The sequence below is a fragment of the Scyliorhinus torazame genome, chromosome 17 (genome assembly GCF_047496885.1).
Source record: "Scyliorhinus torazame isolate Kashiwa2021f chromosome 17, sScyTor2.1, whole genome shotgun sequence".
In the NCBI taxonomy this organism is placed as follows: Eukaryota; Metazoa; Chordata; class Chondrichthyes; order Carcharhiniformes; family Scyliorhinidae; genus Scyliorhinus; species Scyliorhinus torazame.
In genome coordinates this window covers 30,155,525-30,179,398 of record NC_092723.1, presented here as the reverse complement: position 1 = coordinate 30,179,398, position 23,874 = coordinate 30,155,525, and the positions used below count along the sequence as shown (strand labels likewise).

Here is a 23,874-nt window from a genome sequence, read left to right as displayed (position 1 = left end):
GGTTTTAAAATCTTGTCCAAAAGACTGAACTGTTGACAGCAGCAACTTTGATCTTTCATTTGAGGTCATGGGCTGTGTCTTAAATTCAGAAACTGCTATCCACAACTGATCCACAGCTGGCATAAGGGAAATTATGGCCTAGAAATTTGTTGATGCTGTGCCTGTTCTATTGATGTATAATTGATGCTTAAACATCCAAAACTGCATGTGGTTTTTGCATCCACATAACTCACTTGACGTTCACCCAAGGCCACTTTGGTAAGGCTATGTTTAATTGTACTGCAACAGTAGGGGGAGCACTTCCTGCACATGCACAGTGTCAGCTGTTGCATTGAAACAAGCAAGTTGGCTTGGCACAGATGCATCTTTTCATATTGCTGGTTCATTTTTTTAAGGGGGGGTATGATGATTGTAGGGAATTGTTATATTATATTTTATATCTGTTGCCATATTGTTATTAAAAACCCTGGTTTAAGATACATATAGGCAGTATATCCACTAAAATAGTGATTAAGGGGTCATAACTGTGAGGTGTTTTAAAAAAAATTATGAATGCATTTGATATAGTGATGTGAGAATTATTTCCTTTGGTTAATGAGTCAGATACCAGCGTAAATGCTTTAAATTCCCTGTGAATAAACAATCCCTCTGTATTCCTTACAGACATGCGACAGTCTTGTCTCAATTCTCCCCTGCACTGTTCCTGGTGTCCCGGGATTCCCTTGCCTCAATTCTCCCTGCACTCTTCCCCATGTGCCAGTGTCTCCTGTCTCCTTTCTCCCCTGCACTGTTCCTGGTGACTTGGGGTTCCCTTGTCTCCCTTTTCCCTTGCACCGTTCCCCGTGTCTGGAGTTCTCTTGCCCCCATTCCCCCCTGCACTCTTCCCCGTGTCCCTGAGTTCTCTTGAGTCCATTCTCCCCGGCACTTTTCCCCGTGTCCCGGAGTACTCTTGCCTCCATTCTCCCCTGCACTGTTCCCCGTGTCCCAGAGTTCTCCTGCCTCCATTCTCCCCTGCACTGATCCCTGTGTCCCTGAGTTCTCTTGCTTCCATTCTCCCAGGCACTCTTCCCCGTGTCCCGGAGTTCTCTTGAGTCCATTCTCCCCGGCATTCTTCCCCGTGTCCCGGAGTACTCTTGCCTCCATTCTCCCCTGCACTGTTCCCCGTGTCCCAGAGTTCTCCTGCCTCCATTCTCCCCTGCACTGATCCCTGTGTCCCAGAGTTCTCTTGCTTCCATTCTCCCAGGCACTCTTCCCCGTGTCCCAGAGTTCTCTTGCCTCCATTCTCCCCGGCACTGTTCCCCATGTCCCGGAGTTCTCTTGCCTCCATTCTCCCCGGCACTGTTCCCCATGTCCCGGAGTTCTCTTGCCTCCATTCTCCCCTGCACTGATCCCTGTGTCCCAGAGTTCTCTTGCTTCCATTCTCCCAGGCACTCTTCCCCATGTCCCGGAGTTCTCTTGCCTCCCTTCTCCCCTGCACTGTTGCCTGTGCCATAGCACCACAAGACAATCATGGGGAAGCTGCTGTAGAAACCTGCCTGTGGCCCCAACTGAATCCATGAATTGTGATCCTCATGCGAGCTATATCAGGTTGAGTGCACTCACCTCCAAGTTGCACTCAAAGTTCAGATTGCCTTTAGGGTGTGAATCGTGCCATTCTGAAATCACACCGACATGTGATTTAAATTTGACATGGGGGAATGATTTCAGCATGTGTTCATTGTAATGAGATGCAAATGTCCTATTTTTAAGTTCCCAATGTTTGACAACGGCAATTGCCGCCCATCATTGATGGGGGAGGGGACAATCATGTCTTGCATTGAAGCCACCAGGAAATGTGTCTCGGACCTTCACGCATTTTCCAGTTGCGCCACTGAACACACCAGCCTCAGTTGGGCAGGGAACATCTCAGCCTTTGTTTCAATGCACCGAGCGGCCTCATGTTTTTCATAGGTGCAGACCTCATCAGTGATTTATTATAGATAGCAGGGGAAGCAAACTTTATTACAGAGGTTATGAGGCAACATTGGGGTCATGGCATTACCTTGTCAAAAATGTGGCAACACAGATGGAAGGCAAGCCTTGGCAGCCAAGCTAAAGGAGCGTTGAATCAATGCCTACCTAGTCTCCCTGCCTCGCTTAAGGTTCATCAAGACCCCTTCTCATCCTCAATCTGTGCTGCCCAGGCTCCTCATCCGGTCCATCTGTGGAATCTTCCTCCGAGGCGTGCAACACTTCCTCGGTTTCCTCATCCTTGAGTGGGCCCCCTGTTGCCAGATGAATGTCCAGGCAATGGAACCTTATCTCCGGTAGCCCGATTGTCCTCTCAACCACCACCCTTGTGGAGGCCTGACTACGATTGTACCTCTCTCCTGTCTCTGTCCTAGGATGCCAGAGTGATGTTATGAGCCACCTTTTCAATGGATACCCTTTGTCACCCAGCAACCAACCATCCAGCTGAGCTGGAGCCATGGCACCTGGGAAAGCTAGAGTATGCATGTATCATGGGAGTTGCCAGGATATATTGCACAGACTTGCAGAAGGTGGGTCTTGTGGTCACATACTATTTCCACTTTCATGGACTGGTAACCGTTGCTATTCAGAAAGGCACCTGGCTGACCTGCTGGTGCCTTGATGGCCATCCGGGTGAGGTCTATGGCATCCTGGATATGGGGAACCAACAATAGCTGTGAAGCCTCTGGTTCGCTCAGCCTGGTTGGCTTGGTTCTTCCAGTAATGAATTAACGTGAGGATACATCTGAAGACACCGTCAGTTACCAGCTTGACACAGCTATGGATGGTTGATTGGGTTAAAACACACATATTATATCCCTAGAGAGAGTGCAGAGGAGGTTTACTAGAATCATACCAGGAATGAGGAATTTTATATGCAAGGAAAGATTCGAGAGATTGAGCTTGTTCTCCTTGGAGCAGAGAAGGTTAAGAGGTGCCCTTATTGAGATGTTCAAAATTATGAACAATTTTGACAGGATAAAGGACATTTTGTTTCAACTAGTTCGTAAGTCAGTGACTAAGGGTCACAATTTCAAGCTGGCCAGCAAGAGAGCTAGGAGTGAGATGAGGAGAAATCTCTTTACTCATAAAGTTGTTTGGAATTAAATGTGCTGTCAGAGAGAGTGTTGGAGGCCGATTCCATAGATTTCAAAAGAGAGCTGTATATATGTGAAAATTATGAATTTGGAAGGCTATGGAGATAGGACTGGGGCATGTCCCATAGCTAGAGAGCTCTTTGGAAGCCAGCGCAGAGACAATGGACCAAATGATCTCCTTCTGCGCTGTAAAATTATCTGATTCTATATCCCCCACTGACCCCTGGAAAGATCCCATGCAAAGAAATTGAGAGCTCCTGTGACCTTCAGAGCCCCTGGTAATAGATGCCCACCCAAACAGTTGGAGGCGATCTCTGGCCCACTCATGTGGCTCAATGATGTCATGGTGTCCTTAGAGTGGGGGAGACTCCTGCGGCACTGGACCTTGGTTATGTTGAGATAATAATCATCTTTAATGTAAGTAGGCTTACATTAACACTGCAATGAAGTTACTGTGAAAAGACCCTAGTAGCCACATTCTGGCACCTGTTCAGGTACACAGAGGGAGAATTCAAAATGTCCAATTCACCTAACAGCATGTCTTTCGGGACTTGTGGGAGGAAACCGGAGCACCCGGAGGAAACCCACACAGACACAGGGAAAACGTGCAGACTCCGCACAGACAGTGACCCAAGCCGGGAGCCGAACCTGGGGCCCTGGTGCTGTCGTGTTATGTACTCTGGGATAACACAGGCTGCAACTGGATGCAGCTTTAACCAAAAGATACTCCAGACCTTGAAGTTAGTTCAATCTGATTTATTGAACCAGTAGCACAGTTAGCACAGTTCTCTATGAGTTCAACTCTCTGCCAACCTAAGTGTGGTTACTCTGTCTGACTGAGCCAGGCTAGCTCTTAGCCACGTGCTGGAGGTGTGATACTGTACATACACCCTGACTCACTCTGTAGATGTTCATCAGTGGAAAGATGCAGAGTGTGAGAGCCTCGTGCCTTTTATAGTGAGATACCACCCCTGAATGTCGTGCCTGCTCATTGGTCATGTCCTGTTCTCTGTGTTCATTAGCTGCCTGTCCGTGCCTGTCTGTATATCATTATCTGCATGTCTGCATATCATGACAAGCGCTGTGAAGCAACAGTGCTAACCACTGCGCTACCGTGCCGCCATATAGGGGGTTGTTTCCTGTATACTGGTAGCAGGATTGTGATGTCTCCTACAGTTCCTCCCAACTTGTTCTTCCTGCTGGCCCTGCACCCTCTATACTTGCCCCTCTCCTCCGACAGGTCTCTCTCTCTGCGACACGGCCTTGAGACACCTCGTCTCCTCTCCCTTCTGCCAGTCTCTTCCTCCTCAGGAGAGGTGCGCCCTGCAGAGCACACAATCCCCATCTGCTGAGATGTAGATAGCAATGCCCCGGGCATTGAAGGCTACGCTGGGAAGAAGTGCACTGACCGAGCTGACAAAACAAAAAAGAGCCCCCATAATAAGGCTAACAAAGTATCTACTTCAGAAGAGAGCAGAGGAAAAGGTCAGAAATCTCAACAATACAGCAACAACAAACTCTCAACTGAACTCCTAACAACTCATGCAAACAATGCTCCAGCCCCCTTTTATTACACCATTGGATAAAAAAAGTGAAAACATGGGGTGGTCACCTGCCCGTGTTACTTGTGCACTGATGCACTATCAATTACGACGAGCCGAGAGTAGAGAGTAATCGAGGTTTTATTACACAGAGATGTGTGGCCTCTTACAGCTGCTGCCGAAATGGCTGCAGTTCGGAGAGCACACACATTTATACTCCACCTACTGGGCGGAGCCAGCAGGCAGGGATCTACCCCCGTACCTGTAGTACATGGGCCTTACCGTAATATCCTCAAATACAGTGAGGTACATACAATATAATACACCAGTGGTGACTACCACATTCACCCCCTGTTAAAAATGAGTCCAGCGGCCGGGGGGGGGGGGGGGGGGGGGGGAATATTTACATACAGGTTGTCATTACAATTTCAGAGAAGGTTACAAATTTAGACAGTCGGGCGCCTTGATGCATCGTTGAGAGCGCCGCAGTGCTGGTGGCGAGTCAGGCATCGGCTCGGTCGTCGGTGACTCCGGGAGCGTGTCGACATCCTCTTCATCCCCGGGTGGGTCCAAGGGGATGACGGATTGTCCTGGAGCGGGGGCTGTGGTGGGGTGTGCTGGGGGAAGGGAGGGTGGGGCCGGGGCGGGGGGGGGGGGGGATGTGGGGACCCAGCTGGTGCCAGGTCCCTGAGACAGACTGTGTCTTGGCGGCCGTCGGGGTACGCTACGCAGGCGTACAGTGGATTTGCGTGGAGTAGCTGTACCCTTTCAACCAACGGGTCCGCCTTGTGGAGCCGCACGTGCTTGCGGAGGAGAACGGGTCCTGGAGCTGTCAGCCACTTTGGGAGCGAAATCCCGGAGGTGGACTTCCTGGGGAAGGCGAAGAGACGGTCATGGGGGTTTCGTTAGTCGCCATGCACAGGAGCGACCGAATGGAGTGAAGTGCGTTGGGGGAGACCTCCTGCCAACGGGATTCCAGGAGATTTCTGGATCGTAGGGTCAGTTGGACTGTCTTCCAGACCGTCCCATTCTCCCGCTACACCTGCCAGTTTCCCCGGGGGTTGTAGCTGGTCATCCTGCTCGAGGCAATGCCCCTGTTGAGCAGGTACTGGCACAGCTCATCGCTCATAAATGAGGATCTCCGGTCGCTGTGGACGTAGGTGGGGAAGCCGAACAGAGCGAAGATGGTGTTGAGGGCTTTGATGACGGTGGCAGACGTCATATCGGGGCATGGGATGGCGAAGGGGAATCTTGAATATTCGTCGACCACATTGAGAAAATACATGTTGCAGTCGATGGAGGGGAGGGGCCCTTTGAAGTCCACGCTGAGGCGTTCAAATGGGCGGGAGGCCTTCACCAGGCGCGCACGGTCTGGCCGGTAGAAGTGCGGTTTACACTCCGCGCAGACCTGGCAGTCTCCTGTGACAGCCCTGACCTCCTCGATGGAGTAGGGCTGATTGCAGATCTTAATGAAGTGATAAAAGCGGGTGACCCCCTGGGTGACAGAGATCATCCTGCAGGGTCCGGAGTCGGTCCACTTGTGCGCTGGCACATATACCTCGGGACAGGGCATCGGGGTACTCGTTGAGCTCACCGGGGCGATACAAAATCTCGTAATTAAAGGTGGAGAGCAAGAACCTCCACTGCAAGATCTTATCATTTTTGATCTTACCCCGCTGTGTGTTGTTAAACATGAAGGTAACTGACCATTGGTCTGTGAGGAGGGTGAATCTCCAGCCGGCTAGGTAATGCCTCCAGTGCCGCACAGCTTCAACGATAGCTTGGGCCTCCTTTTTGACGGAGGAGTGGCAAATTTCGGAGGCATGGAGGGTGCGTGAAAAAAATGTCATGGGTCTGCCTGCCTGGTTGAGGTTGGCGGCCAGAGCGACGTCGGATGCATCGCTCTTGACTTGGAAGGGGAGCGTCTCGTCGACCACGTGCATCGCGGCCTTGGCGATGTCGGCCTTGATACAGTTGAAGGCCTGGTGAGCCTCGGCCGTCAGTGGGAAACCGGTGGAGTGGATGAATGGGCGGGCCTTGTCCGCATAGTTAGGGACCCACTGGGCGGAGTATGAAAAGAACCCCAGGCATTGTTTGAGGGCCTTGGGGCAGTGAGGAAGGGGGAGATCCATGAGGGGGCGCATGCGATCGGGGTTGGGCCCTAGAACTCCGTTCTGAACCACATAGCCGAGGATGGCTAATCGGTTTGTGCTGAACAGACACTTCTCCTTGTTGTAGGTTCGGTTGAGGAATTTGGCGGTGTGGAGAAATTTGTAAATGTTAGCGTCGTGGTCCTGCTGGTCGTGGCTGCAGATGGTGACGTTATCCAGGTACGGGAAAGTGGCCCGCAGTCCGTACCGGTCAACCATTCGATCCATCTCCCGTTGGAAGGCCGAGACCCCGTTAGTGACGCCGAAGGGAACCCTAAGGAAATGGTAAAGGCAGCCGCCCGCTTCAAATGCGGTGTATGGGCGGTCCGCCTTGCAAATGGGGAGCTGGTGGTAGGCAGATTTCAGGTCCACTGTCAAGAAGACCCGGTACTGTGCAATCTGATTGACCATATCAGATACGCGTGGGAGGGGGTACGTGTCGAGCTGCGTGTACCGATTGATGGTCTGACTGTAGTCAACGACCAGCCTGTTTTTCTCCCCCATTTTCATCACTACCACTTGGGCTCTCCAGGGGCTGTTGCTGGCCTCGATTATACCTTCCCGCAGCAGCCGCTGGTCTTCAGACCTGATGAAGGTCCTGTCCTGGGCGCTGTACCGTCTGCTCCTGGTGGCGACGGGTTTGCAATCCGGGGTGAGATTTGCCAACAGAGAAGGCGGGTCGACCTTAAGGGTCGTGAGGCCGCAAACAGTAAGGGGTGGTAGGGGCCCGCCAAATTTCAGGGTTGGGCACTGGAGGTTGCACTGGAAGTCCAGGCCGAGTTGCAAGGCAGCGCAGAGGTTGGGGAGGACGTAGAGCCGGAAGCCGCTGAACTCTACACCCTGGATGGTGAGGGTGGCGATGCAGTACCCCCGGATCGCCACGGAGTGGGATCCGGAGGCCAGGGAGATTCTTTGGTTAATGGGGTGTACCGCGAGGGAGCAGCGCCTTACCGTATCAGGGTGGATGAAGCTCTCAGTGCTCCCGGAGTTCAGAAGGCAGGATATCTCATGCCCGTCGACCTACACCTTTGTCGACGCGGTCGCGAGGTTGTGCGGTCGGGACTCGTCGAACGTGACGTAGGCGAGACGCGGCTGGTCGTCGGCGGTTGCAGGTGATGAGCGGCCCAATGAAGTGCTCGACCGGCAGGGGTCCTGAGGCGGGGTAGATGGCAGCGCACACGGGCTGCATGTGTCCTGAGGCAGGCAAAATGGCTCCGCCCTTTGATTGTGAGGTAAGCCCATTGCTTGTGAGGCGGCGCCCACGGGCCGCACGTGTTGTGAAGGGAGCAAGCTGGCTGCACCCACTGGCCGCACATGGTCTGAGCCGAGGAAGATGGCGGCGCCCACTGGCCGCACGTGGGAGTTGCATGGACAATAGCGGTGATTGAGCGGGCCTGGCACACTGCAGCGAAATGTCCTTTCTTGCCGCAGGCCTTGCAGAGCGCACTCCGTGCCGGGCAGCGCTGCCGGGGTGTTTTGTCTGTCCGGAGAAGTAGCACTTGGGTCCCCCAGGGTTGGTTGGCTGCCGCGCGGCGCAGGCGTGGGGTTGGCTGAGGGTGGTCGCTGATGGGGTCCACGATGGGGTGGCCACTGACGGGGTCCACGCTACCCAGGAGAGGTGGGCCTTGCTTTCAGGGGCATACGCCTGTACGATGCGTGAGGCGACTGTGAGCGAGAGCGCTAGTTTCTTGGTCACCGCGAGGTCAAGCGTAGCCCCTTCTAAGAGGCGCTGACGGATGTAGGCCGACCCTATGCCCGGAATGAACGCATCTCTCATTAGCAGGTTAGAATGTTCAGCGGCCGAAATGGCCTGGCAATCACAGTCTCTCACCAGGGCGAGCAGGGCACACCAGAAATCTTCCACAGACTCACCGGGAAGTTAGTGCCACGTAGACAGGAGCTGCCTGGCGTAGATCTTGTTGGTCTGCTGAGCATAGTTCTCCTTCAGTAGCGCCATGGCCTCGGCGTAGGTAGCCGCGTCCTGGATGAGGGTAAAGACATCGGAACTCAGCCGCATGTACAGAATCTGGAGCTTCTGTGCTTCTGGGATTGAGGCACGATCAATTGGACAAAGACGATAGTTGAATCCAACTGAGACTTTATTGCTATCAGATGTGTGGCCTCCCACAGCAGCTGGCGAAATGGCTGCTGGCTGGAGGACACGTATATTTATACCCCGCCACCTGGGCGGAGCCAGCAGGCACGGACTACCGGCAAACCTGTAGTACAGGTTCTACCGTACATCACCTAATACAGGTGCAACAGTGGTTTACCACATTCACCCCCTGTTAAAAATTGAGTCCCGCGGGAGTGGTGGATAACTATATACAACAATGAGTTAATATTTACAAGATTTGAACAAACAAATGTCCTTTGATGTCTGGTAGACCAGTCAGAGGTTTAGCCGGTCCGGGGCCTTGATGTTCCTCTGGGAGCGACGCAGTGGTGTCGGCGATGTTGGTGCTGATCTGATCGATGGTGACTCCGGGAGCGTGCCAAAATCCTCTTCATCGTCGGGCGTGGGCAGGGGGAGGACGGATGTTCCTGGGGGCGGGTGCTGTTGGGAGCGACGGGGGAGGGGAGGGTGGCGCCGGGGGCAGAGGGGGTGTGGGGGTGGAACCTGTTGGTGCCAGGTCCCTGAGGGAGACAGTATCCTGGCGGCCATCGGGGAACGCCACGTAGGCATACTGGGGGTTTGCGTGGAGCAAGTGCACCCTCTCCACCAATGGGTCCGCCTTGTGGAGTCGGACGTGCTTACGGAGACGCACGGTTCCTGGAGCTGCGAGCCAAGTCGGGAGCGACATCCCAGATGTGGACTTCCTGGGGAAGGCAAAAAGACGTTCACATGGTGTATTGTTAGTGGTAGTGTCCAGTCATGAGCGAATAGAGTGGAGTGCATCATGGAGGACCTCCTGCCACCAGGGGGCCGGGTGGTTCCTGGACATTCAAAGGGGCGGGAGGCCTTCAGCAGGCGCGCGCAGTCCGGCCGGTAGAAGTGCGGCTTGCACTCCGCCCAGACCTGGCAGTCCCTGGTGATTGTTCTTACTTCCTCAACGGAGTAGGGCAGATTTTGTGCCTTAATGAAGTGGTACAACCGTGTGACTCCTGGGTGACAAAGCCTGTCGTGCAGGGCCCGGAGCCGGTCTACCTGTGCGCTGGCACATGTACCTCATGATAGGGCGTCTGGGGGCTCGTTGAGTTTGCCGGGACGATACATAATCTCGTAATTGTAGGTGGAGAGCTCGATCCTCCACCTCAAGATTTTATTGTTCTTGATCTTGCCCCGCTGTGTGTTACTGAACATGAAGGCTACCAACCGTTGGTCAGTGAGGAGAGTGAATCTCCTGCCGGCCAGGTAATGCCTCCAATGCCGCACAGCTTCAACGATAGCTTGAGCCTCCTTTTCGACGGATGAGTGCCGAATTTCTGAGGAATGAAGGGTACGGGAAAAGAATGCCACGGGACTGCCTACCTGATTGAGGGTGGCGGCAAGGGCGACGTCAGATGCGTCGCTTTCTACTTGGAAGGGCAGTGTCTCATCTATGGCGTGCATTGTGGCCTTGACAATATCAGCTCTGATCCGGCGAAGGCCTGTTGGGCTTCGGCTGTCAGGGGAAACTGGGTGGATTGTAAGAGTGGGCAGGCCTTGTCCGCATAGTTTGGGACCCACTGAGCGTAGTACAAAAAGAACCCCAGGCAGCGTTTGAGGGCCTTGGGGCAGTGGAGGAGGGGGAGCTCCATGAGGGGGTGCATGCGGTCGGGATCGGGCCCCGGAACTCCGTTCTGGACCACATAGCCGAGGGTGGCTAAGCGGTTCGTGATGAACACGCACTTATCCTTCTTGTAAGTGAGGTTTAGGAGAGTAGCGATGTGGAGAAATTTAGCACGGTTGGCGTCGTGGTCCTGCTGATCATGGATACAGATGGTGACGTTGTATAGATACGGAAAGGTGGCCTGCAACCCGAACCGGTCGACCATTCGGTCCATCTCCCTTTGGAAGACCGAGGCCCCATTTGTGACGCCAAAGGGGACCCTAAGGAAGTGGTATAAGCGGCCGTCTGCCTCGAAGGTGGTGTATGGATGGCCCGATTTACGGATGGGGAGCTGGTGGTAGGCGGATTTCAGGTCTACCGTTGAGAAGACCCGATACTGCGCAATCTGGTTAACCATGTCAGATATGCGTGGGAGGGGGTACGTGTCGAGCTGCGTGTGTTGATGGTCTGGCTGTAGTCCACGACCATTCGGTGTTTCTCCCCAGTTTTAACTACTACCACTTGAGCTCTCCAGGGGCTGTTGCTGGTCTTGATGATGCCTTCCCGAAGCAGTCGATGGAATTCGGACCTGATGAAAGTCTTGGCCTGGGTGCTGTACCGTCTGCTCCTGGTGGCGACGGGTTTGCAATCTGGGGTTAGATTGGTGTGGTGGTATGTATTAGGGGTAGTACGGTACCTGTGAAGCCGAGAGGCTATTGGCTGACAGGTCCCGCGTCCTGGTTGGATCTGCCACCTGCTGGCTCCGCCCAGAAGGCGGAGTATAAGAGCTGCATTCTGTAACTGAGCTGCTGGGCAACAAGTCTTGCTTTATAAAGCCTCGATTGATTTAATCTCTTCTCGACTTGAGTGAGTAATTGTTGCGCTACAATTTGTTAAGCAAGCTTAAAAGACTATGGAGCTCCGGATCGCCCCGGAGTGTCTGCGAATCAGCCCCCATGCAGCAAACTCGGCGGCCGTGTTTAAACACTGGCTAGCATACTTCGAAGGTTACCTTCGAACGGCCCCCGGCCGGACCACGGAAGATCAGAAAATGCAGGTCCTGCATTCCAGGGTGAGCCCGGAGATCTACACGCTCATCGAAGCCGCAGAGTATTCCCCGACGGCACTCGCCATGCTGAAAGGAGTCTACATTCGGCCCATATCCCAGGTCTACGCACGCCACCAACTTGCGACGAGACGGCAAATCCCCGGAGAATCGCACGACGTGTTCTACAGCGCGCTCTTGATTTTGGGAAGGAACCGCAACTGCCCGTCGGTGAGCGCAAACGAGCACATGGAGCTCCTAATCAGGGATGCTTTTGTGGCAGGTATGACTTCTTCTCAAATTCGCCAAAGACTGTTAGAGAGAGACTCATTAGGACTCACAGAGGCACGGGCCCTTGCGGCCTCCCTCGACGTGGCCTCACAAAATGCCCGCGCCTACGGCCCCGACCGTGCGGCAGCCCCTCGGGGTCCGTGGATCCCCGTTGCGACCGACTCCCCAGCATCCCCCACGCCCCCGCAGGCCTGCGCGGCTAGAGCACCAGACCATCCTGGTGGGCCCCGCTGCTATTTTTGCGGGCAGGCGAAATACCCCCGGCAGCGCTGCCCGGCCCGCTCAGCTATTTGTAAAAGCTGCGGCAAAAAGGGGCATTACGCAGCGGTGTGCCAGTCCCGGGGGGTCGGCGCAATCTCCGGGGGAGAACGGGGACAGCAGACTCAACCCCCCCCCAGCGCTCCACGTGTGGCCCGCGGTAGCCGCAATTTTGGGCCCCGGACACCACGCAGGGAGGATGGGTGCAGCCATCTTGTGACCCCCCGACCGCGTGCGATCCATGGACGCCGCCATCTTGGCTGATAGCCAAGGACCCCAGCATAGACGGCTCCATGGGGTCGGAAGAAAGCGCCATGGTGCAGCAACCAAGACTGGCTTCGGTGACCCTGGACCAATCGCAGCCCCGGACGCTCCAAACGGCAACGACAACGGTGCTGGTCAACGGGTACGAGATGCCATACCTAATCGACTCTGGGAGCACGGAAAGTTTTATCCACCCGGATACGGTAAGACGCTGTTTTCTCTCTATTCGTCCGAGTACCCAAAAGATTTTTCTGGCAGCGGGATCCCATTCCGTAGAGATCACAGGGTTCTGCATCGCGAACCTAATGGTGCTTGGGAGGGAATTTAAGAATTACAGGCTTTATGTCCTTCCCCAACTCTGCGCTCCCACTCTCTTAGGGTTAGATTTCCAGTGTAACCTCCAGAGCCTTACGTTCCAATTCGGCGGCCCAATACCCCCACTCACTATCTGCAGCCTCGCGACCCTCAAGGTTGAACTTCCTTCCTTGTTTGCAAACCTCACCCCGGATTGCAAACCCGTCGCCACTAGGAGCAGACGGTACAGCGCCCAGGACCAAACATTTATCCAGCGGCTGCTGAAGGAAGGCATAATCCAGGCCAGTAATAGTCCCTGGAGAGCCCAGGTGGTAGTTGTGAAGACCGGGGAGAAGCAGAGGATGGTTGTAGACTATAGTCAGACCATCAATAGGTAGACGCAGCTCGATGCGTACCCTCTCCCCCTGCATATCAGACATGGTCAATCGGATTGCACAGTACAAGGTCTGTTCCACCGTGGACCTCAAGTCCGCATACCACCAGCTCCCCATCCGCCCGAGTGACCGCAAGTACACGGCCTTCGAGGCAGACGGGCGGCTCTACCACTTCTTAAGGGTCCCATTTGGCGTCACAAACGGAGTCTCGGTCTTCCAACGGGAGATGGACCGAATGGTTGACCAGCACGGGTTGCGGGCCACGTTCCCATAGCTTGACAATGTAACCATCTGCGGCCATGACCAGCAGGATCACGACGCCAACCTCTGCAAATTCCTCCAGACCGCAAACGCGCTGAACCTCACCTATAACGAGGAAAAATGCGTTTTTAGCACCAACCGTCTGGCCATCCTGGGATATGTAATGCGCAATGGAGTGATAGGCCCCGACCCCGAACGGATGCGCCCCCTTATGGAATTTCCCCTACCCCACTGCTCCAAAGCCCTGAAACGCTGCCTGGGCTTCTTTTCGTATTACGCCCAGTGGGTTCCCCGGTACGCAGACAAGGCCCGCCCATTAATCCAGTCCACTACCTTCCCCCTGTCGACAGAGGCCCGCCAGGCATACAGCCGCATTAAAACGGATATCGCAAAGGCCACGATGCACCCAATCGACGAGTCCCTCCCCTTCCAGGTCGAGAGCGACGCATCTGATGTAGCTCTGGCGGCCACTCTCAACCAAGCGGGCAGACCCGTGGCCTTTTTCTCCCAGACCCTCCATGCCTCAGAAATCCGCCACTCCTCAGTGGAAAAGGAGGCCCAGGCCATAGTGGAAGCTGTGCGACATTGGAGGCATTACGTAGCCGGCAGTAGATTCACTCTCCTCACTGGCCAACGGTCGGTAGCCTTTATGTTCGATAATGCACAGCGGGGCAAAATCAAGAATGACTAGATCTTGAGGTGGAGGATTGAGCTCTCCACCTATAACTATGAGATCTTGTATCGTCCCGGAAAGCTGAACGAGCTGTCCGATGCCCTATCCCATGGCACATGTGCCAATGCACAAGTAGACCGCCTCCAATCCCTCCACGAGGACCTCTGCCATCCGGGGGTCACTCGATTCTACCATTTCGTGAAGTCCCGCAACCTCCCCTACTATGTGGAGGAGGTCCGTACAGCCACCAGGAACTGCCAAATCTGCGCAGAGTGCAAACCATACTTTTTCAGGCTTCCCGTCCCTTTGAGCGCCTCAGTTTGGATTTCAAAGGCCCCCTTCCCTCCACCGACCGCAACGCATACTTCCTGAACTTCCCGAACGTGGTGGACGTGTACTCTCGTTTCCCCTTCGCCATCCCCTGCCCAGACATGACAGCGGCCACAGTCATTAAAGCCCTTGGCACCATCTTTACACTGTTTGGTTTCCCTGCATGCATCCATAGCGACAGGGGGTCCTCCTTCATGAGCGACGAGCTGCGTCAGTTCCTGCTCAGCAAGGGCATTGCTTCGAGCAGGACGACCAGCTACAACCCCCGGGGGAACGGGCAGGTAGAGAGGGAGAACGGTACGGTCTGGAAGACCGTCCTACTGGCCCTACGGTCCAGAAATCTCCCAGTTTCCCGGTGGCAGGAATCCTCCCGGATGCCCTCCACTCCAGCCGGTCGCTGCTATGTACCACCACTAACCAAACGCCTCACGAGCGCCTCCTTGTCTTTCCTAGGAAGTCCTCCTCCGGAACGTCGCTGCCGGCCTGGCTGGCAGCCCCAGGATCCATCTTGCTCCGAAAACATTTGCGGGCGCACAAATCGGACCCGTTGGTCGAGAGGGTTCACCTTCTCCACGCAAACCCTCAGTACGCCTACGTGGCGTACCCCGACGGCCGACAGGACACGGTCTCCCTACGGGACCTGGCACCTGCCGGAAACACACACACACTCCCAACACCGATCACCCCCTCCCTGCCACCGGCGCACCCTACAACCGCTCCCTTCCCGGGTGGATCGGTCCTCCTCCTGTGCCCGCCCAGGAGTAAAGAAACAGGGGATGTACGCCTCGAAGCAAGCTAGCCAGTGCTGGAAGTCCTGAATGGCGCCGCTTGAGTTCGGATCCAGCTGCAGGCGATCCGGTTTGATTCGGAGGTCCATCCTTAGAAACTGATAGCAATAAATTCAGGCACGATCAATAGACAAAGACGATAGTTGAATCCAACTGAGGCTTTATTGCTGTCAGGTGTGTGGCCTCCCACAGCAGCTGGCGAAATGGCTGCTGGCTGGAGGTCACGCATATTTATATCCCGCCTCCTGGGCGGAGCCAGCAGACAGGAACTACCAGCGAACCTGTAGTACAGGTCCTATTGTACATCACCTAATACAGGTGCAACAGTGGTTTACCACAGGGATTGGGTCTGTCGCAGATCCGATGTATGCTTCAAAGCAAGCGAGCCAATGTGCAAAGTCCTTTTTGGCGTTGTCTGCTTGAGGATGCAGCTGCAGGCGATCCGGCTTGATGCGGAGGTCCATCTTTGTAAAATCTCTGTGTAATAAACTGATGCACTATCAATTACGACGAGATGAGAGTAGAGAGTAATCGAGGCTTTATTACACAGAGATGTGTGGCCTCCTACAGCTGCTGCCGAAATGGCTGCAGCTTGGAGAGCACACACATTTATACTCCGCCTACTGGGCGGAGCCAGCAGGCAGGGATCTACCCCTGTACCTGTAGTACAGGGGCCTTACCGTAATACCCTTGTATGCAGTGCAGTATATACAATATAATACAACAGTGGTGACTACCACATGCACCAAGAAATCACACAGGTAATATAACACTCTCGAAGCCTTCCTTGCCTGTGGGCGCCACAGGGGTTGGATTGCTTTATTGACTCCTCTTTTCACATTATGATTTGATCTATGCTAAGTTCCATTGTGTTTTGTTATTTTTGGGCAGTGCCCCTACCAGGAATTTTAAAAAATTATATTGATTTGAATTGACCCAATAAGATCACAGGCAACGTAAGATTTGAGTCAATTGCCCTTTTTTAAAATATAAATTTAGAATACCCAATTCATTTTTCCAATTAAGGGGCAATTTAGTGTGGCCAATCCACCTACCCAGCACATCTTTGGTTTGTGGGGGCGAAACCCACATAAACACGGGGAGAATGTGCAAACTCCACACAGACAGTAACCCATAGCCGGGATCGAACCTGGGACCTCGGCGCCGTGAGGCAGCAATGCTAACCACTGTGCCACCGTGCTGCCCGAGTCAAATGCCCTTTTAACTACGTTAAGCACAGTGGCTACTTGAAGTTGAAGTTCATAGGTGTAATATTAAGGCACGTTTCACTTTTGTTTTAAGGATTTAAGGGTGTGGCTGACTTAGCAGGGTAAGGGTTAACAGAAGACACACTTAATCGAAGCACACAGCACTAGTCATATCCCAAAGGAAATGAACCAGCACAGAATCTGGGGGAAAATGTGCTTCATGAAAGGAAGTACAACACAGAGAACTCCTTTATAACCTAATGTTTCTTTGTTTTTTTTACTGTTTCCTGATGCTGTTGCAGCTCGCCACATAGCAATTACAAATATTTCCCTTTGTTTGGGGCGCACAGAGCTCTGCCTTTTCGATATCCCTGTTCCTGAGCGCGTTTGTCATTAAAAGAGGTGGAGAGAATGGGAGGGGGCTATCAATAATTCAGTATAAAACATCCAGTCTCAACAAGACCACTCCAAAGCACAGCCTGTGTAATGCTGGGCACTGATTTTACAGACTAACCAACAAGACACTGAAGCTCGAATTTAGCTTTTAAACATCATCCTGGCTACCATGTGGAGTTTGGTGAACATTTCAAAAGGACAGCAGCTCTCCCTAACTCTATGTGTACTGTGTTTGATTGGTAAGTAAAGACGTGGAAATAATTGCTTCTGAAGAAATGAAAAATATATTGCATTAATTTCCAACTACAACAAGGAATATCATTTTGTCTTTATTGTATTTGTTAAATGTTTCCTCCTTCCTAAATGTAAATATTTATGAAAGGGGAGCAAGGCTAATGCTAGATTTTTAAATGCAGTCAAAGTTGGTCTTCCAAGAAAATCTATTGATTATCACGCTTGTTAAAATGTCCACGATAATGGAGAGAATTGAAACAATTATTCAACCGCATCTTATATTTCACGACCTTTAAAAAAAAGCTACCCATTTGAAACTGTGTGGAAAGTTTATGCAAGTTTAATAGTTCCGTCAAATGCTCCAATGTTTTAAAACAATCCGAAGCAAACACAACCGTGCAGACTGTTTCAATTGTAATGCATTTCTAGCAAGTTAATGAATTCCAAAGAACAAATAAACTGAATCATTCCAATCAGTTATGTTATTGATCATATTATCTTGATAATGTTGAGGGGCATGTACGAAAAGACAAGGAAATTCATTCATGTGATTTAGATAATAGTGGATTTCTAAATAAAGAAAGGTGATTAGGCATGGAAAAACAAATGCATTGTGATCTAGGAGATGGTAGGTGTGGATAATCAGAATTGACTGGGGAAAACGCCCTGAAGAATGAATCATTGAGAGTGTGATACTTAAGGAAATGTCCGCGGAATCATCATTTCAGTTCACATGTGTGAACAATTAAGGGTGCTGTTTTAAATTGAATGGAGATGGAGCAAAATCCTGTTATTCCCTCAGCTCCATCCTGGAAAGATGAGACAAACATCGCCATATTTTGATGGGCTTTAACTTGAATTTACGGTATTGAAAAATGGTAGGATTCCAACTGGTCAGGAGTAGGTGTAAGGAGATTTATACCAGAACTTGGCTTCCCTTGGCTCAAAGTAATCCATGTGGCCTGATACATGGATGTATGACTTCTCGTTTATTTTTGTCTGATTCTTTGCTGATTGATTTTTAAAAATCATTTTGGCACATCACCAAGTACAAGGGTCCGTAAACAAACCATCTGAGAAATCCAAACAGAGCAAAATTTCTATGTGTCCAATATGGATTGCAGGAACTCTTCTTGCAGTTTCACACTCCAGTTACTGAGAGCTTAGGTACAGAGGAGTTGAGCCAAATCTTGGCTAGTTTAACTTGCTAAAGTATCACATCATGCCAAACAAAGCACTGGTAGATATTCTGCTATTTCTGCAACAGGAACACACACTACTGTACCACTTCGTCACAATTTTGGAAGTGAATGTGAGGCGACCCAGCTTATAGAAACAGGTCACTTGCACATCCCTCCCACCACTATTCCCGACCCCTCCCACACTCCACTTCCATATCCCATTAGTGGAATGAGTAGGCCGGTGAATAATCAGAGGTGTCCTAGAATGCTGGGGTCTGCTTGGTGATGCACAATCGAGATAAGGCGAGTCATAACTAATAGGCTTTAATCAGCTAGATCTGTACCCAGCAGCTTCAATACAGAAAGTGAAGGCTGCTGGGACGGCATTGGTTCTTATACCCCGCCTCTCAGGGCGGAGCTATGTACGTTAGCCAATAGTAGACTCCTAGGTCTAGCCAATGGTCATTCACCTCTCAGGTACTGCAATACCTGGTATTACCACATTCACCCCCTGTTAAAAAAGAACCCAGGGGGGTGATGGCCAGCATTACTGTCGCATTTTGCATGGTAGGACCAGGTATGGAGGTACCGTGATGTCGAGGGTAACAGAAAACGTTTTTTTTTTTGTTTTATGGTACAGCAATCAGACGATCGGGTGGCCTGATCGTCCTTCTGGAGCGTCTGGGCTTCGGCGATGATCCTGGAGGGGGCCCCGGCGGCTGTGGCTCCGGGAACGTGGTGTCTTCCTCCCAGGCAGCTTCGTCACCCCTAGGTGGCGCTGTTGGGGTGAAAAGTGGGCAGGGGGGAGGGGCGCCTGTAGGGGGCGTCGGTGCCTGTTCGGCTCTGGGTAGGGGCGGCGGCAGTACTGACCCTCCAGTCAGGTGCTGCGGGGAGGGTGGGGGTGGGGGTGCGGGCAATGGTGCGGGTGCGCGTTGGGCTCCGGCAGGTCCCGAAGGGAGACTGTGTCTTGGCGGCCGTCGGGGAACGCTACCTCGGCGTACTGGGGGTTGGCATGCAGCAGATGGACCCTCTCGACCAACGGGTCCGACTTGTGTGCCCTCCCATGTTTCCGCAGCAGGATGGGTCCGGGTGTCGCTAGCCAGGTTGGGAGCGAGGTCCCAGAGGAGGAATTCCTGGGGAAAACAAGGAGATGTTCGTGAGGTGTCTGGTTTGTGGTAGTACAGAGCAGCGACCGGATGGAGTGAAGGGCCACTGGGAGGACTTCTTGCCAGCAGGAGACTGGGAGATTCCTGGACCGAAGGGCCAGCAGGACGGTCTTCCAGACCATTCCGTTCTCCCTTTCTACCTGCCCGTTTCCCCGGGGGTTATAACTGGTCGTCCTGCTGGAGACGATGCCTTTGCTGAGCAGGAATTGACGCAGTTCGTAGCTCATAAAGGAGGACCCCCTATCACTGTGAATGTATGCGGGGAAACCGAACAGTGTAAAAATACCCTGGAGGGCCTTGATGATGGTGGTCGTGGTCATAGTCCTGGCAGGGGATGGCGAATGGGAACCGGGAGTATTCGTCAATCACGTTCAGGAAATACGTGTTGCGGTCGGTGGAGGGGAGGGGGCCCTTGAAATCCATGCTGAGGCGTTCAAAGGGACGGGAAGCCTTTATCAGATGCGCTCTCTCTGGCCGGTAGAAGTGCGGTTTGCACTCCGCACAGATTCGGCAGTCCCTGGTGACTGTCCTGACCTCCTCGATGGAGTAGGGCAGTTTGCATGTCTTAATGAAATGAAAGAAATGAGTGACCCCCGGGTGGCAGAGGTCCTCGTGAAGGGCTCGGAGGCAGTCCACTTGTGCGGTGGCACAATTGGCTCGGGACAGGGCATCAGGAAGCTCGTTCAACTTCCCGGGATGGTACAAGATCTCGTAATTGTAGGTGGAGAGTTCTATCCTCCACCGTAAGATCTTGTTGTTTTTAATCTTGCCCCGCTGCGCATTATCGAACATGAAGGCCACCGACCGTTGGTCCGTGAGGAGAGTGAATATCCTGCCGGCCAGGTAATGCCTCCAGTGTCGCACAGCTTCTACTATGGCCTGGGCCTCCTTTTCGACCGATTTCGGCGGCAGCGGTGCGCAGGGGCCTTCTTGGAGGTGAGTAGTGAGTTTAAAAACCTTACCTTTACAGGAGCAGCCCTTTGGATTTCGGCGGCAGCGGTGCGCAGGGGCCTTCTGGGAGGTGAGTAGTTAGTTTAAAAGCTCTTACCTTTACAGGAGCAGCCCTTTGGATTTCGGCGGCAGCGGTGCGCAGGGGCCTTCTGGGAGGTGAGTAGTTAGTTTAAAAGCTCTTACCTTTACAGGAGCAGCCCTTTGGATTTCGGCGGCAGCGGTGCGCAGGGGCCTTCTGGGAGGTGAGTAGTTAGTTTAAAAGCTCTTACCTTTACAGGAGCAGCCCTTTGGATTTCGGCGGCAGCGGTGCGCAGGGGCCTTCTTGGAGGTGAGTAGTGAGTTTAAAAACCTTACCTTTACAGGAGCAGCCCTTTGGATTTCGGCGGCAGCGGTGCGCAGGGGCCTTCTGGGAGGTGAGTAGTTAGTTTAAAAGCTCTTACCTTTACAGGAGCAGCCCTTTGGATTTCGGCGGCAGCGGTGCGCAGGGGCCTTCTGGGAGGTGAGTAGTTAGTTTAAAAGCTCTTACCTTTACAGGAGCAGCCCTTTGGATTTCGGCGGCAGCGGTGCGCAGGGGCCTTCTGGGAGGTGAGTAGTTAGTTTAAAAGCTCTTACCTTTACAGGAGCAGCCCTTTGGATTTCGGCGGCAGCGGTGCGCAGGGGCCTTCTGGGAGGTGAGTAGTTAGTTTAAAAGCTCTTACCTTTACAGGAGCAGCCCTTTGGATTTCGGCGGCAGCGGTGCGCAGGGGCCTTCTTGGAGGTGAGTAGTGAGTTTAAAAACCTTACCTTTACAGGAGCAGCCCTTTGGATTTCGGCGGGAACCGGAAGTTCGACCTCTGGCAAGTCCCCCCCCCAATAAATTCTGGTGGAGAGGAAACCCGAGACACTACACGTGTAGTGTCTCCCACCCACCCTCCTCCTCTAACCTAATAATAAGACCCATTGGTGTAAGGTAAGTGCCATATTATATTATTATATTATTAGCATTGTGCAGGCCAAGGATTGGAGGTGGAGGAGCAGTCTCTGTCAGCGAGAGAACCTGAGAACATCTCAGAAGGTAAGCAAGTGATTTTTACTTTTATACCTTTTTTTCAAATTGTGTGTGTCGGGGGGAAACTGAAGTGACATCACAGAAAAGCTGTGACCTGAGTGGCTGGTTGGGATTCTAACCTAAATTTTTTTGAGTATTTGGGAACTAATTAAACATAATAACTTAATTATAATTTAGAGGATATCTAAGCCAGAGATCGGAGGATATTATAGTTAGCTATCGCATTTCTATTAGAAATCTAGTGCTAGGAAACAGATAGTTGACAGTAACTTTGTAATTTAAAAAAAAAGTATTTATAAAAAAAAAAAGACAAATTTTAATTTTAATTAATTGACGCAATGTCAGTTAGAGGGGTGCTGTGCTCTGACTGTGAGATGTGGCAGGTCCGGGAGGCTTCCAGCGTCCCGGATGGCTTCATCTGCAGAAAGTGCACCCAACTGCAGCTCCTCACAGACCGCATGGTTCGGTTGGAGCAGCAATTGGATGCACTTAGGAGCATGCAGGTGGCGGAAAGCGTCATAGATCGCAGTTATGTAAGTGTGGTCACACCCAAGGTGCAGGCAGAGAAATGGGTCACCACCAGAAAGGGCAGGCAGTCAGTGCAGGAATCCCCTGTGGTTGTCCCCCTCTCGAACAGATATACCCCTTTGGATACTGTCGGGGGGGATAGCCTATCAGGGGAAAACAGCAGCAGCCAGAGCAGTGGCACCACGGCTGGCTCTGATGTTCAGAAGGGAGGGTCAAAGCGCAGAAGAGTAATAGTTATAGGGGACTCTATAGTCAGGGGAACAGATAGGCGCTTCTGTGGACGTGAAAGAGACTCCAGGATGGTATGTTGCCTCCCTGGTGCCAGGGTCCAGGATGTCTCCGAACGGGTAGAGGGAATCCTGAAGGGGGAGGGCAAACAGGTAGAGGTCGTTGTACATATTGGTACTAACGACATAGGCAGGAAGGGGCATGAGGTCCTGCAGCAGGAGTTCAGGGAGCTAGGCAGAAAGTTAAAAGACAGGACCTCGAGGGTTGTAATCTCGGGATTACTCCCTGTGCCACGTGCCAGTGAGGCTAGAAATAGGAAGATAGAGCAGACAAACACGTGGCTAAACAGCTGGTGTAGGAGGGAGGGTTTCTGTTATCTGGACCACTGGGAGCTCTTCCGGGGCAGGTGTGACCTGTATAAGATGGACGGGTTGCATCTAAACCGGAGAGGCATAAATATCCTGGCCGCGAGATTTGCTAGTGTCACACGGGAGGGTTTAAACTAGTATGGCAGGGGGGTGGGCACGGGAGCAATAGGTCAGAAGGTGAGAGCGTTGAGGGAGAACTAGGGAATAGGGACAGTGTGGCTCTGAGGCAGAGCAGACGGGGAGAAGTTGCTGAACACAGCGGGTCTGGTGGCCTGAAGTGCATATGTTTTAATGCAAGGAGCATCACGGGTAAGGCAGATGAACTTAGAGCTTGGATTAGTACTTGGAACTATGATGTTGTTGCCATTACAGAGACCTGGTTGAGGGAAGGGCAGGATTGGCAGCTAAACGTTCCAGGATTTAGATGTTTCAGGCGGGATAGAGGGGGGTGTAAAAGGGGAGGCGGAGTTGCGCTACTTGTTCAGGAGAGTATCACAGCTATACAGCGAGAGGACACCTCAGAGGGCAGTGAGGCTATATGGGTAGAGATCAGGAATAAGAAGGGTGCAGTCACAATGTTGGGGGTATACTACAGGCCTCCCAACAGCCAGCGGGAGATAGAGGAGCAGATAGGTAGACAGATTTTGGAAAAGAGTAAAAACAACAGGGTTGTGGTGATGGGAGACTTCAACTTCCCCAATATTGACTGGGACTCACTTAGTGCCAGGGGCTTAGACGGGGCAGAGTTTGTAAGGAGCATCCAGGAGGGCTTCTTAAAACAATATGTAAACAGTCCAACTAGGGAAGAGGCGGTACTGGACCTGGTATTGGGGAATGAGCCCGGCCAGGTGGTAGATGTTTCAGTAGGGGAGCATTTCGGTAACAGTGACCACAATTCAGTAAGTTTTAAAGTACTGGTGGACAAGGATAAGAGTGGTCCGAGGATGAATGTGCTAAATTGGGGGAAGGCTAATTATAACAATATTAGGCGGGAACTGAAGAACATAGATTGGGGGCGGATGTTTGAGGGCAAATCAACATCTGACATGTGGGAGGCTTTCAAGTGTCAGTTGATAGGAATACAGGACAGGCATGTTCCTGTGAGGAAGAAAGATAAATACGGCAATTTTCGGGAACCTTGGATGACGAATGATATTGTAGGCCTCGTCAAAAAGAAAAAGGAGGCATTTGTCAGGGCTAAAAGGCTGGGAACAGACGAAGCCTGTGTGGCATATAAGGAAAGTAGGAAGGAACTTAAGCAGGGAGTCAGGAGGGCTAGAAGGGGTCATGAAAAGTCATTGGCAAATAGGGTTAAGGAAAATCCCAAGGCTTTTTACACTTACATAAAAAACAAGAGGGTAGCCAGGGAAAGGGTTGGCCCACTGAAGGATAGGCAAGGGAATCTATGTGTGGAGCC

General features: G+C 52.4%; 1 protein-coding gene across 2 annotated transcripts in view; it reads left to right on the top strand.

Moving 5' to 3' along the window:
* The first annotated feature begins 16,631 nt into the window (after positions 1-16,631).
* Positions 16,632-23,874, top strand: part of cd34 (CD34 molecule) — a 98,003-nt gene continuing 90,760 nt past the window's right edge. The window contains exon 1 of one of the 2 annotated variants that reach the window (XM_072480281.1): positions 16,632-16,992. In XM_072480281.1, coding sequence (XP_072336382.1) covers positions 16,923-16,992 — 70 coding nt within the window. In that variant the 5' untranslated portion in view covers positions 16,632-16,922. The remainder of the gene's footprint in view (positions 16,993-23,874) is intronic. The other variant, XM_072480280.1, reaches the window with a different exon arrangement.